At 37.5% G+C, this 21,097-nt stretch overlaps 1 protein-coding gene across 3 annotated transcripts in view; it reads left to right on the plus strand.

Annotated features, from left to right (window-relative positions):
- PRDM16 (PR/SET domain 16) overlaps positions 1 to 21,097 on the plus strand; it is a 532,436-nt gene that overhangs the window by 253,327 nt on the left and 258,012 nt on the right. For all 3 annotated transcript variants that reach the window (XM_063436810.1, XM_063436811.1, XM_063436812.1), the window contains exon 3: positions 17,398 to 17,448. In XM_063436810.1, coding sequence (XP_063292880.1) covers positions 17,398 to 17,448 — 51 coding nt within the window. The remainder of the gene's footprint in view (positions 1 to 17,397; positions 17,449 to 21,097) is intronic.

Raw genomic sequence — 21,097 nt, forward strand, 5'->3', positions numbered from 1 at the left:
ACTGTATTCAAATACCAACACTGAACATAAATACACCCATACATTCACACACACATACTCCATACAAAAATATGCTTTCACTCCAACACACAAACACTGCTCACAAATACAGCCCTGTAAGAATGGGCTAGCAAAGCAATATGTGGGTATTTTGGGTATTTTAGGAGTTGCATGAAAGTTGAGGGACAGTTGGCACTTCCGCTTTACGGAATTCGGTAGGCCCGACCAATTGACAATATTAAGTTAGTTTAAAATGGAATGCACAAGTCTAAAGAGCTTGGAAGATGACACTAGATGTTAATTTGTCACTAATGACAAAGTGATGCAAGTTCGTCATGCCAAGGCTAGTAATAACATCACTCCTAGCAGGCACCAACGGCTTTTCTGAGAAAATATGATTTAAGTTAAATGTTGAATTTTGAAAAGATGCAACATTCAAAAGATTGTAGTACCATTATAGCTCCATTTATAACAATGTAGAGATTTAAAGCCCAGTATAATCAGTACCTCCTTCTCTGGCCCTAAATCCATGCTGAATCCCTTCCTTTGTGAATATTCATCCTATAATTATGAAAATTATAGTCCAAAGCATCTTGAATGCAGGCACCCACTAATCCTAATATGCAGGCACATAGTCTTAACATTTCCTATATGGAGATATACAGAGCGATACAGAACGTGGTCCTTGAATGATGCTGCCGAGACTGCTTGGTAAATGGGTAATAGGAGAGGCATGTTGTTTTTAAGATTGCACATCCTGAGGAAATTAATCAGTAAGTGGAATAAATGTTACCATGATGTGTCATGAACTCAGTGTCTTGACTGAATCTTCTGTTCTCTGAATCTAGCCATTCGATGTAGACTGAAATTTCAGTGTTTATCATCCTTGGCATTTTACGTTTAGCTTTTTACATTATGACTTCAGTCATTTTAAAAGGAACAACTCGACTCATGAAAGCCTCTGTATTACAGATCACTTATTTATCAGAAGCTTTCAGCCAGATGTTCTTATCTACAAGCATTAAAGAGACACTGCAGACACGCACAATGTAAAGAGTTATTTACTAACGTAAGGATTGTCAGGAATTCAAAGTGAATTCAACGTAATCTTCAAATTTCAAACCGAAACAGCAGAACTGAAAGCAAATTTGTGCTAACTCCTTGAAGAGGTGATAGATGTCAGCTATTAAACCTAGTAATCAAAACACAGAAGGTTATCACTAAAATTATGGTTTCTATTTATTTTATTCTGCATTATCATTTAGTTTCACTTTGTGTTTTGAAAATTCACCATACAGGAAGATTTTAGAGGTTTTAAGGGAAATCTTTTGTGCGTTCCATTTTTTTTTTCTTGTTTGGCAGAACATATTACTATTATGTAGTTTCACAGATAACAGAACTAACTAGGAGACTTACAAAGCAGGTAATTTGATAGGATTACAAAACCTGGACATGGAAAATGAAGCTATACATGGAATAAATATGAAGAGCATTTACGGGGGTCAAAAATCCAAAAAGTAGAGAAATCACCATGACAATCAATAATATGATCCTACAACACCGTAATAATAGGACTTTATAAATAACTAAAAAATTATAAATATATCACAATGGGATGACAGCGATGAGTATGCAGGTGGTAGTGTGGGTTGGATAAGGAAACACAAATGATTTGAAATACAAAATTTTGCTAAACTAGGTTGGTGATAAAATCCAAGAAGTGAAAAATAACAAAACAGAATACGTTTTTTTTTTTTTTCATTCCTCTGAATGAAGCATTGTCTTGTTACCATAGCTTGATCATGTCTGTTCTATTGCATAAACAATGTAATAAGGAAGAGTCCTCTTGTGAAAGAAGGCTTCTGTTTTTCGGTCATAAAACAAATAGGTTGATTATTATTATTAGCCAAATAAGGTTGGACTCTGACAGAGCTTTGATGATCACACTGTTTAATGTCTCCTATTATCAGATGATATCCCAGACACCTAATAAAAATAAACAAATATTTAATCAGAACAGTTGTATTATCAGTAGGCAAGGCGTGGAAAAAAAACGGCAAAGTGATAATCATTTGTTTAATGAAATACAATGAGAACAGAAGGCTGTTAAATAATGTCCAATGATTTAAAGGCGTATGATACAAGATAACAAAAAGTATTTGTGCTGTTTGTTTACTGGGTAGAATTGAATAGATCTTGAAGTTGAGGCTATATTTATTTATGTTAAAGTAATAGTACATCCTGTTAATCATTTTACATGTATCTTAAAGTGATAGTAATGCCTATTAACCAGCATGTTTTGATTTGTATTTTATTGTTGAAGCCAGTGTCAATACATTTGCCAAATCATGTATTAGAAAAATAAGACACACATTTTATACTTATGATATACCTCACCCCTTTACTAATGCATTGGAAAATTGTCATCTTCTAGTTATATTCTGATTGAATCCAATATTTCAGGATTCCTGTGAGGTCCACACATTAGTTTCTGTTGGATTGTGCCTGTCTTAGTTGGGAAAGAACTAAGCAGATATATTTCAAAGACTAGCTGGCCGGCAAACCATGGGTAATGGAAGCATGCTCAAGGGTCAGACATTTTCACATAGTTTCTAACCTTGTGGAAAATATACATACAGTTTACCATTCATTGAAATAACATTATTTTAAATATTGCATTGAAATAAGAGGTGCAGTTGCATCCAATGCCAATATATTACAATTTAGCCATTGTTTTTTATTGTCAGCATTGTTAAAGGAACACTATAGGCACTTGAACAATGTCATCTTATTGAAGTTGGCAAAATGCCTGCAATCCTGCCCCCCCCCCCCCCCCCCCCATCCTAACTCCCAAAACCCTTTATTTCACTAATTATAAGGTTAAGAAGTGCAGCTTCAAGCCATGCCTCAAAACCCTCTTGGTATGAGAGCCAGGAATCTTACCTACCGGCTCTCATTCCATAACATACTGTGCGATGTTTGACCACAGAAAATAATTTAATACGATGAATCTCTATGAAGGAATCATAGGCACATTGCAGATAAAATACTGTTGAAGGTTGAAAAGTCCAAAGGAACACCATAGTAGTTATGGTGCCAGGAGGGCCCTGGAGTCCTCCCAGTGTACATAGTCAAACAATTTAAAAATGGTGTGATATATTATCTATGATGTGCCAGGTCCTGCTTGGCTCCTCTGGAGCTAGAAGCTCAAGGAGCATACATTAGCTCTGGTGCTATGTGGAATATATCTTCAAACAACCTCATCCAGCAGTTCAGTGAGCCAGATAGCAATTCAGTCTACAATAGCTTTATATAGCAAGTTAACATTTTAAAGGTTGCATAAAAAATAATTATTAAAAACAGCACTTAAACTAATACAACATACAAATAATATACATATTTATTATATAATTGCCCGCTCAATAAATCACATCTCAATGAGAATATATATTTTTTTTTAGTTCACATTTTTTTTCTCTTTTTTTTTGTCAATCTTTCTTTTATTGAGGCATAAATGTAATCGGGTACAGAATAAAGAGGGGGAGACAATAAAAAAATCATACAGGGTGAGGGTGTCACATTACATTATCCAATTATCTCCGAGATTTGTCAGCCTCTTTTTATATGTAAGGAGCAAATAAAAGGCATGCATATAACTGAATTGTATGAACATGAACAATTCACTAGTGCTACGTACGGAACAATACGCTCAGGTTAGAAACAGAATGCTATTTGTCACAACAAGTTAACGTGGTTAAATTATTTAAGGGCTGCATGTTTCGGGACTTACTAAGCAACTGTGGCTCTACTATGTGTGCAGGTAGACAGCAGTTCAGTGTGATTTACCCAGCTGGTATGTTGCTTAAGTAGTAGCATGCGTTTTACTGCTGTAGGTATCTATTGAGTTGTGCGTATATTCCTGCTTATACAAGTGAAACTCCACTACAGCGGAGGCGTATTCGTACATTAAAATAGTTTGAAATACCGTGGACTGCGCTTGCCACCTCACTGATATGGGAGTGAAAACGTGCTTAGTGTTGAGCAGGCTTGGGCAATGGGCATACTGTGTGAATGGCTAGTAGACTAATTATAAGTTAGCCCTCTAAAGCAAGAACATAATGAACAAGTGAACCGAACGAGTATGTGCTGTGGAAGTAAGGTATGGCTTAATTAACCCCTAGTCGCCCTGCGGGAAGCACCACCGGTGCGCGTGTAAGTACCACAATGCTCAGTTAACGTACAGCCTACGGTCAATCGATCAGTGATACAGCAATAGCTAGGGTATTCAGAGTTAGTAACAGTTAACCCCCTTTTAAAACTAGGGTGCCCCTGTGCATCATTGTATAGTAATGTCCAAAAACCCACCAGGATTGACAGTATGACAAGCATTGCAGGGGTCCGTGTGAGCATTCAGCCCACTCCACAGGGTGGAATGGTGCTGGAACACACGAGAGGCAGTCCATCAGGATGTGGAGGGAGCTCTGCTTGATCTCGCACTTGGTTGGAAGGCTGCCCTGCTTCTCCTGTAAGCCTGCTCCGACCAGCTGGTCGCTTGGCCCACCGTGTCGTGATTCTCCCCCTGCACCTCCCAGGTCCAGGTCGCTCGAGTGCCACTTGTCTTCGTCACATTTTTTTTTCAACTATGATATAAGCAATCTTGGACTTTTGTTTTTTTTATTTTTAAATAAAATATTATTAATAAGAGTGGATAGCATGAAAGCAGGCAGGGTATGGTTCATAGTGAGTACCATAATTTAAGTGTACACTAATTACAATTACAGACTATATTTTCTCTAAATACAGGATTAACAAGCCATCTGATCCATACAACAATAAGAATGCCAGTCCTTTCACCAACAGACATTAATCATAGTAATGGATTTAACAGGCAAACTGATCCATTCACCAATAGGACAGATCTACAGTCCCTTACATTTGTAAAAGCGAGCAATCGATCCCTTTTTCAGTAAGAATGAGTCGATTTATGTATCCCTTCACTATGAGGAGCTAATGGTGTTAATAATTTCTCCATCGCCAAGAAACAACCGACATTCCAAAAATGGAACTGAGCGTCCTACAGGTCTGGAGCTGACTCAACCAATGCACAGACTGCTATGGTAAACTGCTCACAGGACCCAAATAAACACCATTTTCAAGATTAATCCTGTACATTTCTCATTTACAAGTATACTATAAATCCACACACAGAGAACTAAAAGCCCTCGTACTCTGATCTGTACTTAGCTTAACGTCAATTAAATTGTGCATAATGGTGTATAATACATGGTGAATCTGGGCAGCAGTACTAAAGTGTTTAAAAATATGTTTTCCTCTATTAAGAAAAGATTGGTGACTATCACTTATCTAACCCATCTTTATTTATCTTGGCAGAAACTCCCAAGACCGCAGTTTATTAAAATGATTACAATCGCTTTCCTCTCCATTACAGTGTGTTTAACTTCCTGAATATGATTTCATGTTGTAAGGCTTGTCACTGCAGCTTTATATATGCAATGGAAAGTAGTGAAGGAATAATTCACTGTTCATGAGTTTCAGGTTATTATTCCTACTCTTTCACAATGGGTTCCTACCTCTGGCAAGATAATGGCAGAGTAGTACAAAAAGAGTAGACTTATGCATTTGTTTTCAGCTGAACTGTCATTCGTCTGAATTTAGGTCAATCAACTGTTCGCTGAATTTTGTATCTCCAAAATGCCATAGGGAGGTATAACCAAGCAAACATCTAGTGCGATAGCCAAACATGTTTGTTTGATTTGGTATTCAGAGTTCTGCCCATGACACCCAAAAAAGCTAATTTGTGGAAAACAAACACGACTGATGGCTAGGGACCAGCATAAAATGTAAAGATGGTTCAGGCACTCTAAGATTCATAAATGGCAAATTTATTGAAGCCCAAAGTAACACAACGTTTCGACCTTGCTGTCTTTGTCAAGCTATCAAATACAGGTATCACAGCAAATTTATAGGCACATCAATTCATTCAATCAAACAATAATTAACATATGTGAAATTAAAAAGGCAGTGGCAAGTGTAGCGGAAATCTTTAGCCCAATGAGAAATTGCCCCCCCAAAAAACCATTTAAAGTAAGAGATAATAAACAAATAATAATAACTGACCGTTAGATATATTCAAAAGGGAATAACCCCGCCAAAAACCGACCAGTCCGTACAGACGTGGCATTAGAATAACGTCATCCACGCTAAACTTTCATAAGAGACAGACAAGCATCAGGATGATGGCTAGTGACCGTCACTAAACGTTGACTCTATTTACAGATCAAGTGAAAAGTTATCAACAGAAGAAAAAAAAAAAGGAAGAGCAGTAAATATATTAAATATATGAACAATATATATATTGCAGTGCACTAATTGGCCCATTTTTGCTCTGTTTTTGCTTCGTCTGAATTGTCTTTCCACATATTTTCACTCACGATATTCGGATGAGCCAAAACGAAATGTCAGAGGTCCCAAACTAAATTTCATTTAGTTTGTTTTTCTGGCTGAAATTGTTTTTTTCCACCATGCACAAATATATTACAGAATAACAGATAGACACTCAAAGCATTAGAACAAGCCTTCCACTCTCTTACTTCTGTTGCTTATAACTGCAGCAATGTTCAACATTTGTTAATCTAATCTATAAGCCCACCCCCAGGCAGAAGCAATACTTAGCCAATCCTGTAAAATTACATATTTTAGTAATTTTTTTATCTGATTTTTTAATCATTATTCCTTTAAACTAAATAAAATCAAAAACCAGTTAGGCAATCATATAGTAGGTAGCATCATTTTTAAAAAATTTTTTTATAAAATCTAGTTCAAATTTGTTGTATTTGAAAAATTCTCTAATTCATCTCATTTCCTGTATAAACCTTTATTTTTAATTAACCTTCAATAAATCATTATGATTCTGAAAGCTCAATCTATGTTTTAAAGCCTTAGATATAGAAAGTTTAACAGTTCATACATTTTGCTGAGCTATTTTAATTTCATTTATCAATATTTAATTCCATACCGACGATGTTGTTCATTTCAATAACTATATCTTTAGCTATCCTCTTAATATGATCTCAAATGCTGGCCTCATGAAACTTGCTGCCCAAACATCTTTGCCTCATTTCCTTTCAATTTGCAAAAATCAGCTTTAAATCACCAGTACAGGATATTGAAAGAGAGAAATTCAAGACTCATTAAATAAACTATTACAAAAATAATAATATTTCTACAAAAAAAAGAAAAACCCTCAAACTCTACTGAAGATAAATGGAAACGAAAGGATGTAATTTTGTACCGTTTTAAAGGTGCTTTTCAGACGTCCTCTGCAGTAATGATGGACTGTCTACTGACCAAACATGTTATCTTTAAAACAACCAGATATGCTGATGCTCTGGTTTAAAAGACAGATGTCTGAGTTCAGTCTATAGTGTCTTGCCAATTGTTCCCACCAGCCTGTCAAAACATGGCAAGTTCAAATAGGAGGAGTAGGGCAATGAAGATCAAGAGACTTTTACAGGGTGGGCTATGAGAAATGTCAATTTGAACTTGATTTTAATATTCTCTGTCACATTCTGAAGATCGGCCCATTGTTTGTTGAATTGTCTTCGAATGTGTCTGTATAGACACTATTGGCGATTGTCTTGTAGCCCATTCCAGCCTTATGTAGGTCTACAATCTTGTCCCTGACATCCTTGGACAGCTTTTTGGTTTGGAGTCTGATTCATTGCGTCTGTGGACAGGTGTCTTTTATACAGGTAACAAGCTGAGATTAGAATCACTCCCTTTAAGAGAGTGCTCCTAATATCAGCTCGTTACCTGTATAAAAGACACATGGGAGCCAGAAATCTTGCTGATTGATAGGGGATCAAATACTTATTTTACTCATTGACATGCAAATCAATTTATAACTTTTTTTACATGCGTTTTTCTGGATTTTTTTGTTTTGTTATTCTGTCTCTCACTGTTAAAATACACCTACCTTTAAAATTATAGACTCATCATTTCTTTGTCAGTGGGCAAGTGTTCAAAATCAGCAGGGGATTAAATACTTTTCCCTCTCACTGTATATATCAATATCATACATAAGTCAACAGACCCTTTCACTAAACACCAGTTTTAAAGCTGACAAAATGTAATCTTTTTTAAAAATATAATGGCGATTTAGTTACAGTATATGATCAGACATTGCACAAGCCTGCCTCAATATACCTCATTTTTGACAGATCCTACTCTAGCAACCTAATGCCTGCTCTAAGCTGTATATATATATATATATATATATATATATATATATATATATATATATATATATATATATCCATACATACACACACATCAGACATATTACACAGCCTCTATAAAACATACACTACAGGTGGGACCTCAAACCTTCTTTGCCAAAAACAGGCATTCAATTGATACACTGCCAACTCATGTATTTCATTACTACCACAAATACCCAAATTGGCAGACAGTGTCTCTTGTGCTTATTCTTTGCAGAATATGAGGCACTGGCTGCTTTGTTAAGATGAGTTACCTTATATCTCCTTGAAACTGATATTGCCACATCCAAGTGTAGAGACATGTTCAAACAAAACATTTTCATTGTTGAATTTCCATAGAAAACTTGGAATGTCATGACTTCCTTCTGTACATTTCAGTGGAAGAGTATTGCACTATTTGTGCATATAACCATGAAAGTTAATCCCTACTTAATTAATTAATTCAACAACAAAACATGACGTTTTATCTGAAGTGCTGATTGCGCCTAGCCATTTAAATCATGGCCCGATCTCGGGTCCAGGTGCCACGTATTTCAAATTTTTTTACTTAACTCAGTTTAAATAACTTTATGTCTGGTGGGAAATATCTAAAAAACAAACAACATACTGGGGAGGATCTGACATGTATCTATTTGAACATGCAGGTATAAGAAAATAAAGAGGCTTACTGGAAGAAAACGTGACATTAATCACAAGAGTATAATGAATGTCAGACGTTTTAGGTGAAAAGTGTAACTTTACAGCCGTGTCATGTTTGCATATCTGTCTTAAGGATTAGAGGGGGGGGGGCAGTCCTGTTCTTCTTTTTTCTATTTTCTTAAAACCATCCCGGTGTATGATTTATTTTAATGGCATATTGCGGCTTTCATCTTTTTCATCCTTTTTAAACGTCATCCGTGCATTGAAATCCTGGTTCTTAATATATCTAAACTATGCAAAGCATTACCAACCACTAAACTTTAAAGCTGCCGGCAGTCAACAAATATAGACATACTTTGAATATCCTACAAGAGAGTAGGATTTGCTGTATTTTTTTATTAACCCTGTTACTCACGTGAAAAAAATTAAAAGACTGCAATGAATACATTAAAAGTCCCTGGCTGCATGTATAGCACAATGATGACTAATCACTGTCGTTGTTCACAAATTACATTTACCATGATGCTCAGTCATCTATTAACATGCAAATACACAGAAATTAGCCATGTGCTCAAATTCCCATTACTCTTGTACAGCCACAGTGGCTCCAATATTCATCAGCTCAAGTAAGCGTGAGTGCATTCTTAAGAGAAAACCAGATTCTTGCCTATAAGTTGTCTTTTTTTCTTCTGATCTCTGAGAGGTGGTATAGACAGTACACAAGAGGATGTAATGTGTACAGAAACAGTATTAAAGGGACACTAGAGTCACCCAGACCACTTCAGCTCAATGATATGATATTTATCATGTATACTCAGTTATAATTCTAATTCTTGCAGATAAACTTATTTACAGAAAATTGTATAAAGTTGCTATAATACCCTCCATAATCCATAACATAAGTAAACATTTTTAAAAAAGCAAGGAATAATGTTGTATGCTTCCCAACTGTCCCGATTTTGGCAGGACAGTCCAGAATTTCGGGTTCTGTCCCACTGCCACCAAAGTGGAACACCGGGGAACTCTTCTATAACTCTGGTGCCAACTTATTTGCACCTTGACATTCTAGACTGATTTGTATTTATCAGGACTATTTCATAATTTGAAGGTCATAGAAGGTGACAATGTTTGCTTTCCTTTGAGCTCTCCTGCTTCATCTGGAGATCAGGCTGTTAAGCATGTGATGCATCTGTAGCTAGTCTTTGTAGTTTCTATACAACTGCAGGATTAATATTTACCAAAGGTGTAGAGAGAATCATCCATCTTGGCAGTGTTATAAATTGTTTCCTCGTTTCTCCTTACGATGCTAGTGACTGGGATTTATCAGACGATTAAAAGATTATGACCAGCAAAGAAAGATTTAGCTTAAAAAATAACAATTTTATATAAAGCACACAGTACACACACCTGGTGTTAATGAAATAAACTCAATTGTGGTAGAAGAGGCTGGACAGTGACACACAAAAGCTTATATACACAAGACCAAAGGCGCACGGGTGTAAATTTATTTAGATACTTATGTTCTACATTCTAGCTAGGAAATATTATTATGATAATTTTGTTCCAGTTAGATTACATTCTGTTTTAACTTCCAAGACATTGTATGTCTATTCATTCATCACTCATGGGTTGAGAAAGACCACTGCATGGGTCGGAACGTTTCTTTTATTGTGTGCTTTACCCATGAAACTGGAGTGCTGATCACTGAAAAAAGAAAAGGTGTGCTTTACCTTTCTATTATTTTGTTTACCACTGACTTGGTCAAACCTAAGAGCCAGGGTCAGGGTTTGACTATCCAGGTAAGTAGGACCAGAGTAGAGCAAATTTTTGGCCAGGCCATTGTGAGTAATAGCAGCAAAATAGGAGAAATGGGGAGAGAAAGGGAGCGTGTTGTCAACAAAAGTTACAAGCATGTCCCTCTAGTGTGCTTGTAAGTTCAGAGCCTCTCAAGGACAGCCCATGCTTAGAGCCCTGCTGAAGATCTTTTGCTTTGTGAAAATGCCCTGCTTTCGTTCACTCAGTGCAAGAAACTTAAGTTACACGCTTGCTCTGCAATTTCTGTTGACCTGTCTCTGATTTATTCATGTGTGGGGAAGGCTGCTTGTGTTGTTGTAGGTCCTGGTCCTTCCTGAAATTTTCTGAGCTAAAGTTTGAAGCCGCAGAAATGTCAGTTGGAACTTCTGTCTTCACTACAGAATGCTGGAAAATGAAGAGATTAGAAATCAGGCAGCACAGATCTAGAAATTCAGAACACAAAAAAAATCTACATTAAATAGATAACTGTAGGCGCATCGCTCACAGCCTTGATGGGGCCTGAGTACATGGTTGGAATTGAATTCCCCTATGACTGCCTTTGTTGAACCTGTGATCAAAAACTTAAATATGTTTTTTCTATTGCCCTTTTTCCCCAGTACCTCTGCCTTTATCATCATAAGGAACCATATATATTAGATTGTTATACATTTCACAAATGGAAGTCAGGGAGGAAAAAAAATCAAAACTATATTGAGTATGGATTTACGCATATACTAGATGGTAACTTAAAACACATGAAACACACAAACAATGTATATGTTTAGAAGTGTTTAGAAATGTGTGTTAACATTATATAAACAGTATAAAAGCTTTCCTAGTGGATCTGAAATAAGGAGAAAGCAGAGGAGTTTATTTTTTTTTCATTTGCGTTCAATAAATTCGATGCCACACTAAGTGCACATCAAGCCCTGTAAGATCACAGTTCTTTTTTTCAGTGACAGTTTATCTAGACTGGTGAAGTAAGGGGATAACATTTCCATTTAAATGGAGCTGTTGTGATCTGTCATTGTAATATAATCAAATTCGGCTTCCACTACAGCTGAAGAATGCTAGCGTGTAAACTGTTTTTCTATATGAATCGCATGGCATTACTGTCCTGCTGTCTGGATCTTCTTTAGTCTCTTACCAGCTTTAATAACTTAGTAAGGAATTATTATATGTATGAAGAACACATTCAGTTAATAATTATGCACAAATCAATTAGCAGGAACATGTTGGTTTCTAAGGAGACTGCTCCACTTTTAAAACTTTGTACTACAATTGGAATTTTTGGCTTGGCCACCATAATCTCTTCTATATACAGTTTCATTTTCAGACTAGAAGATGATATATTTGGCGACACATAAAAACCAAAATGTACATGCTGTGCAAAATTATTTGCATCTCTATGGGCGTGCACAAACAAAAACATTTTCATAAGCTGGTTGGCATCCCAGGGTGTCATGTCCCCACCGCTGTCCACCGAACCCATTTGTATTAATATTATTATGTATACAGATATAATTCTTTGTTATAACTGGGATCAATTACAAATTACCTCAATAATAATAAGCCTGGGGTCACAACTAACCGCTCACAAAAAAATCTGGTTGATGTTGAAATAGTATCACATACATATATTGTCTTTAGTGATGCACTGCATGGCACATGTGTCAACTTGCCCAAATTCAATGCCGCCAACAAATTTCTTCCGTTGTCACAAACCACTTGGCTGATCTCCAGTTGGTGCGGAGTCAGCCACTGATCCACCTGTGCGTTCAGGGTGGTCAGGAGTGCTGGTCCGGTGTTACTCTCTGCGTTCAGGCAAGTCAACCCCAAGACGGCGTGACACTGCCATATCCGGGATGTGGAATAGTACTAATAGCTGGGGGTGCCGTTGACGTGGAGCAAGATGCAGCAGCAGAAGAGGACTCAGACGAGGAGGTTATGGAAGAGGATGGAGTAGGAGGAGAAGAGGAGGTGGCAGCAGGCCTGCCTGCAAGTCGTGGCGGTGTCACCAACTCCTCTGCAGAGGGCATTCCATGCTTGGCAGCCATCAGCAGGTTTACCCAATGCGCAGTGTAGGTGATATACCTGTCCTGACCATGCTTTGCAGACCAGGTATCAGTGGTCAGATGGACCCTTGCCCCAACACTGTGTGCCAGACATGCCATTACTTCCTTTTGCACAATCGAGTACAGGTTGGGGATTGCCTTTTGTGCAAAGAAATTTCGTCCGGGAACCTTCCACTGCGGTGTCCCAATAGCTACAAATTTTTGGAACGCCTCAGACTCCACCAGCTTGTATGGTAAAAGCTGGCGGGCTAAGAGTTCAGTCAAGCCAGCTGTCAGACGCCGGGCAAGGGGGGGACTTTGTTACATTGGCTTCTTACGCTCAAACATGTCCTTGACAGACACCTGACTGTGGGCAGATGAGCAGGAACTGCTCAAGGCGAGAGACGGAGTGGCGGATGGTTGAGAGGGGGCAAGGAGGACAGCAGTGGTTGACGTAGCTGAAGATGCTGGACCAGGAGGAGGATGGCGGCTTTGAGTTTGTTTGCTGCTTGTACTCATGTGTTGATCCCATAGGCGTTTGTGATGTGCGATCATGTGCCTTCGCAAAGCAGTTGTACCTAGGTGGGTGTTGGACTTCCCATGACTCAGTTTCTTTTGGCACAGGATGCAAATGGCATCGCTGTTGTCAGAGGCAGACACACAAAAAAAATGCCACACTGCTGAGCTCTGCAATGACGGCATTCTGGTGGTGGCAACAGCATGCGTTGATTGGCGTGCTGTCTGGCTGACCCCGGGTGTCGATGCATGCTGTCTGACTGTGCCACTAGCTCCTTGTGACGACCTCCACCTGCTTCCAGGTCATTTTTTTTTTCGATTAGTGGTACTATGCTTGCAAGCTACTGTGACAACAGATATGAGTGGCACTGTGCACTGGCACAAGTTGGCAGAGTAGACGCTGTAGGCCTGACACACACGTTTGCAGACAACTAACTGCTATTCAACCTATTACAGTCAAAATTGTATTTTTAATGTACACTACTGTTACACCAGATATGAGTTGCACTGGTGTGACACTGTGCCATGGCAGGCCCTGAAACGCACACGTGTGAAGGAAACTGACTGCTATTATATGACAGTCCAAAACGTTATTTTTTTGTTAAATGCAAGCTATTGTGACACCAGATATGAGTGGTGGCACTGGGCAAGTGGGCACAGTATACGCTGTGAGCCTGACACACACGCTGGCAGACAACTAACTGCTATTCAATCTATTACAGTCAAATTTTTTTATTTTTTTTTAAATGTACACTACTGTTACACCAGATATGAGTTGCACTGGTGTGACACTGTGCCCTGGCAGGCCCTGAAACGCACATATGTGAAGGAAACTGACTGCTATTATATTACAGTCCAAAAAGTTTTTTTTTGTTAAATGCAAGCTATTGTGACACCAGATATGAGTGGTGGCACTGGGCAAGTGGGCACAGTAAACGCTGTGAGCCTGACACACACGCTGGCAGACAACTAACTGCTATTATATTACAGTCAAAAAAGTTGTTGTTTTTTTAAATGCAAGCTATTGTGACACCAGTGAGTGCGTGGTGGCACTGGGCAGGCCCTGAAACGCACACGTGTGAAGGAAACTGACTGCTATTATATTACAGTCAAAAAAGTGTTGTTGTTTTTTAAATGCAAGCTATTGTGACACCAGTGAGTGAGTGGTGGCACTGGGCAGGCCCTGAAACGCACACGTGTGAAGGAAACTGACTGCTATTATATTACAGTCAAAAAAGTGTTGTTGTTTTTAAATGCAAGCTATTGGGACACCAGTGAGTGAGTGGTGGCACTGGGCAGGCCCTGAAACGCACACGTGTGAAGGAAACTGACTGCTATTATGTTACAGTCAAAAAAGTGTTGTTTTTTTTAAATGCAAGCTATTGTGACACCAGTGAGTGCGTGGTGGCACTGGGCAGGCCCTGAAACGCACACGTGTGAAGGAAACTGACTGCTATTATATTACAGTCAAAAAATGTTTTTTTTATTTTTTTTTTAAATGCAAGCTATTGTGACACCAGATATGAGTGGTGGCACTGGGCAAGTGGGCACAGTATACGCTGTGATCCTGACACACACGTTGGCAGACAACTAACTGCTATTCAATCTATTACAGACAAAATTGTATTTTTTTTTATAATGTACACTACTGTTACACCAGATATGAGTTGCACTGGTGTGACACTGTGCCCTGGCAGGCCCTGAAATGCACACGTGTGAAGGAAACTGACTGCTATTATTTTACAGTCAAAAAAGTTTTGTTTTGTTTTAAATGCAAGCTATTGTGACACCAGTGAGTGAGTGGTGGCACTGGGCAAGTGGGCACAGTATATGCTGTGAGCCTGACACACACGCTGGCAGACAGGCAACTGCAATTAGATTACACAGGGAAAAAAAAAGCAGACTGATGTTTTAGCCCTAAAAAGGGCTTTTTAGGGTGCTGTCCTTACAGCAGAGATAAGATGAGTCCTTCAGGACTGTAGTGGACACTGAATACACTAGCCTAGCTATCAATTTCCCTATTAAATAAGCAGCAGCTACACTGTCCCTCCTCTCACTAAGAATGCAGCTTCAGAATGAATCTAAAATGGATGCTGTCCAGGAGGTGGGAGGGTCTGCTGCTGATTGGCTGGAATGTGTCTGCTGACTGTGAGGTACAGGGTCAAAGTTTCCTCAATGATGACGAATAGGGGGCGGACCGAACATCGCATATGTTCACCCGCCGTGGCGAACGCGGACAAGCTATGTTCGCCAGGAACTATTCGCCAGCGAAACGTTCGGGACATCACTAATTGTCTTATTTAGAGATGGATTTGCCTGTATGCAGCTGCACATAGACAACATATTTTATCCTTTCTTAATCTCTTATGCTCCCTTATCTATCTGTCCGTCCGTCCATCTGTCTGTCCGTCTATCTATCTATCTATCTATCTGTCTGTCTATCTATCTATCAAAAACAAAAACTAAATTAAACATTTTTTTTATCATATAAGAAAAAAACTAGAATTGAAAAAAAAAATCATGAAATTTGAGCTCCGGAATGTACTTGTGCGTTTTTAAACCACCAACTAAAATCAACCGAATTTAATTCTGACATAATAACATGTTTTTGGAATTTTATGTTTCCAATTTTTAATATTATAATATTACCTGTAAGTTCCAATAGACTATTAATAGAAGATATTGGATTTTCTTAGTTAACATCGAGATATATTGACCGACATTGTATGTATTGAAATCCATAGAGCAAATCAATAAACCCATTAAAGAGGTCATAAATCATGAAAACAAAAATCAATATATGTAATCCTGTGGATAAAATAATAAAGATAAAACCAATGTGTCACAGTACATTTTCCTTTGGTAGCAGTTTAGAACATATAACTCACGTTTACCAATAGTAGTGTTCAAGTGTAACTTATATTTCACAAAAAAAGCTAATTTATAACAACTTACCTTACAATTTGGCTTAATAAAGAGTAAAAATATGTAATATAATATTGTAATTAGGCATGTTGCTTAACCCAACACGGCAATGATGGGAGCATTATGGCATCAATGTAATATTTTTGGCTTTTCAAAACATTAAAATGTTATAAATAATATATATATATTGAAACATTCAAATATTTGCCTAAATATCTAATAATTTTTAAAACTTATCCAAAAATAAGACGCAGACATAGGGAGACTAACAGGGTTATTTTCTAAAGAAGTGAATTTCAAATTTAAGGTCAAACAGAAGAAATGGAAACAATTTCTAAGTCAGTATTGCTTTCAGTTGAACTCCTATGACCTACAGTGAACAAGTACTCCTGAATTAAAATGTCTTTAATAAAAACAATTTGCTTACTACTTACCAAATTTGGCATTTTCTTCATTTGTTCGAATGGAACTTCTTTTGTTTGCACCTATATACTCACCTCCTCTTGTACCATTTCAGTGCCGCCATTGGTGGGCATGGAGATGCCTCCTCTGTTTGGGAAAGCCTCAGACGGCTTTCCTAATGCCTCGCACTCCCTCTTGCTGATCTTTAGTAAAGATGGTTTGCGGTGATGCGAGCCAATGGGGACACGCACGGAAGACATGTGCGGTCCCAACTTTGAAGCTATGAGGATGGAGACGTGGTAGGTAGGCCTGTATGTAGATAGACATTGGCAGTGGCTAAATGTTTATTGTTTGTCTGACAGAGAAGGTGGGGGAGCCAATATGAAAACATTAAATGCTGGCAAATCTATACATTTGCTAGCAAAATCGCTAGCACAATGTATAAATTAAAATGCCATTCACATTTAATAGTTTTATATTTGATTTTTCAGTGCAGGTATCCTTTAAATTTGAAATTCGTTTTGAATTCTCAATTTAGTAAATAGCCCTGAGAGAGTATGGAAAAGGATAGAAAGAAATGAAAAGTAGGTGAAGGATAGCAAAAGTGACTAAGGGAGCAAGAGGCAACGTAGCAAATGGAAAGAGAGTTAGAGAGATAGAAAGGAATTTATTGCCAAAATATTCTGATCTACCATTTACTAAATCATTTTCTATCTAGAGCTTTCTGATATATTTTGAATTGTTATTTCTGTTTATTCTTTCTTTAGCAAATTCTGCCTGACACAGAAGTGACATCACAAGATGGCTGCCTCAGAAAGGTAGGATGATAATGTGCTGTGTTACAGCAGTGTTATTCAATATGTACCTTTAACAACTTCATGTGCAAGGACAATTTATAAAGTGATTTATCTAAAACTATGATGTCCGTGAATGATTAAGGACCTCCATTATGTGTAATTAATTTCATTATACAACCACATACTAATTATTTATAGCATCTTGTTGTTTGGGAAAGCTGGCCTTAAAATTTGGAAAACATTGGCCAGTTAATTTACTATAATTTCTTTATTATGTGATTTAATTCAACAGTGTAAAGTCATACCTCCCAATTGTCCCGATTTAGGATAGACAGTTCCTGTTTTGGCCCAAAGCCTTTGTCCCTCTTTGGTATCCTAATGTCCCTCTTTTCTAGAAGCTCCATACTATCAGAGTGTCTGAGTGTATAACAGAGTTCCACAACTATACCACTCACAGTAATGTGTCTTTAACCCCTTAAGGACCAAACTTCTGGAATAAAAGGGAATCATGACATGTCACACATGTCATGTGTCCTTAAGGGGTTAAATACAATAAATGTGTTTAGAAATCAGTCTGTGTTAATAAGATACATTGTTCTTGTTCTAAATTACATTGGAGTTGCATATAGTGTTATTAGTAAGTCACCTAAAATTTCTCAGAACAGCACAGCAACTGGCCACACCTCCCCTCACACATCTAAAATGAGTGTGTCCCTCTTTGCCCATTTGGAATGTTGGGAGGTATGAAATACCATAGAGTTGTGCCGCACTATGATGCGTTCTGTGTAGCACTGCAATGCCTTATAGACTCAGTGGCTAAATCTAACTAGTTTGCAGAGTATTTGCAGTGGCTGCTGTTTATTTTTGGCCAGCAGAGCTATAGTTTCAAAACAATCAATCGAGCCTTGGCTCAAAGAATAAATAAACATCAACCTTTTCAGTTTCGTAGTACAGATTAATGCATTGCCTGTTACCATCATAGTGAAAGGGTTAATCTCCATGTTGCTCTATTAGAATTAGGAGTCTATTATGGGCCTATACGTTAAATAGCGAGCTGTGGTGAGTTCTCTGTGATACTTGTCAGCTCACTACAACTCACACAGGACTATTGACTAAAGTGAGAATTCAAAGGGAATTCAGGGTGAGCTTCATATTTAAGGTCAAAATAGCAGAACTAGAAAATGTCTCAGAGAAGGGCTATTTTGGCCTTATGTTCTGAAATTCACTTTAAATTCAAGCTGAATTTATCTTTAATTCTCACTTTAGTGAATATTCAATAAATAATCATTAAAGTGAGAATTTAAGGTGAATTTAAATTTGATCCCAAATTTCAGGTAAATATAGCCAAAACGAAAATAAAAAATCCTTGTCAGACATGCTTATAGTTCAGCTACTCTGGCCTTAAATTTGAAATTCACTTTGAATTCTGACTTTAGTGAATACATCTATCAGTATTTAGTGAATAATCACAGTGTTAATGTTTAATTTACCAATTTAACATGTTAACGAACTGAAATCTACAGAGAAAACAGCTCTGTTAAATGCAGGCAAGTCAATTGAAAAATGCCTTGTAGGTGGATAGATTGGGCTTTTTTCTTTTTAGTAAACATGCATTTTAGGAGCTTTAAAGAGTGAATTAGTTGTTGGAACATTTTCATAGCATTTCCCATCACAGTAAGTGTACAAAATTGACCAAAAAAAGACAAAGATTCCCATTGGTCTCCTCATTCTTCAACAGAAACCATCCCTTACCGTCTTAATGCAGATAGTTCCCAGGCTGTGAATTACGTGAATGTAAATATTTTAGAAATGACTTCACTTGGCAGACGTGTGGTGCTAGTGAAATGGGACTTTACCATATTTAAAATGCATTTATGATTCCATAGTAAATCATTATGCATTAAATGAATATAGATTCATGTCTCCCAACTTGCTCGTGATATACTTCAGTACTAACGTTAAAGAAATGTAAACCATTAGAATTCATATAAGAGTTTTTCTGTTTTTCATATAATATTATGCTAATTAAAAAAATAAATAGATGGACCGACAGATGTCCCAGCCGGCCCAAGAGTGGGCAGTACTCTTACAGGAAGCAGTTCTGCAGCTGTTATATTAATTCGGCCCCTCTCCCAAGCCTTGAGAGGTGCTGAGGAAACAGATGACTTTGTGAGTCTTCCTCCCCAGCTCTACTCCCAGCATATCACTAAAGTTAAAGGGGCTGGTCTACACTCTAAACAAATATTTACAGTCAATTGAAACTTAATTGTGTTAACTTTCATGCAAAATTTGTAAGCTGCATATTTTCTTTCACTTTACCTACATTCTCACATTCGGTACACATTTAGCAATTTCAAGTTTCACCTTGCAACATTTTGCTGTTTAAGCAAGATACCCCATTGTTAGTAAATGAAGAAAAAAAAAAAGTATCTGTACTAATTCTCCTAAAAAGAATGTCTTGGGATTCTCACATGGCAATGAAGGATTCTACATATGAGCTTTTACTTGCGCTTGTAAAATAATCTGCTGCTTAACGAAGTTTTGTGACCATCTACTGACCTTGCAAAAGTACCAGTGTCTTTGCAACTGAACTTTTTACCCTGAATTCTCCCATAATTCACTGTATGTTGTCTGTGGCTCAGTGGGATCATTTTGTGTGAAAAGACACTTTTTTTAAGGTGGCAGAACAGCAGGTTCTTATTATCATATAACTCACTTATCGCAATTCACTCATCCATGCAATTGCCATTGTATGCCTATATTTATTACAGTATACTGATAAACAGAAATATCAAAAGACTTTTTGAATGACGCACATTTCTTTCTTAAATGTATCTCATGTGAAAAGAAGCAAAACTGACATCAAATATTAATTGTTTTTGGTCAGGGATATCAAACAGTGTAAAAATCAAAAGACTTCAGTATTTAACCAGATTATATAAAATTATTCTATATAGATTATATAGATATTGCAGAACAGTCGAGCACAGGCGATATTTAGTTGGTCGAAAATTAGTTTGGTACTGAAACAGGACTGAAGAATAGTCCTACGGCTTTATGAGGTGATAAATTAATTTAGGGATGGGCAGTAGGATTTAATGGGTAGGGTTAAGAAGGTCTCAGAATTAAGGTAAAGAGTTCAAGTGTACACTTACGGTAGAATGTTCACGATCAATTGTGTTTTAAAAGCACTGGGACTGGAGACAATGTTACATTAATGTTCTGTAAAGCTGCTACTAGAAAACATAAGAGATAAACATGAACCAAAACAATATTAGAAAATATGCTAGAAGCAAATAATTAGACACATACAAAATATAAGGCACTACAAAAGCAGAATAAGGTAAAAAAAATACTATAATGAATAAAGATAAATAATTACTGAGAACAATGACATTCGTGTATCAACGTATTTCCCCAATATTTTGGCAGTTTCATGCCTCCCAACATTCTCGATTTCAGCGGGACAGTCCTGATTTCAGGGTTCTGTCCCACCACCCTGACTTTGAACTGTCTTCAAAAGCATAGCATTAATGTATCATGTTTAAAGTTATAGGACCCTTCAGTGAAACAGTGCTTCCTCCATGGTCTGCCCTTGATGGGCCAGCCTCTTGATTGCCAGTCAACCTTGCCTGAATGATGTGCCAGTTCTGAGGGTGGATGCACTTCC

Source organism: Pelobates fuscus, chromosome 11, assembly GCF_036172605.1.
Source record: "Pelobates fuscus isolate aPelFus1 chromosome 11, aPelFus1.pri, whole genome shotgun sequence".
Taxonomy (NCBI): Eukaryota; Metazoa; Chordata; class Amphibia; order Anura; family Pelobatidae; genus Pelobates; species Pelobates fuscus.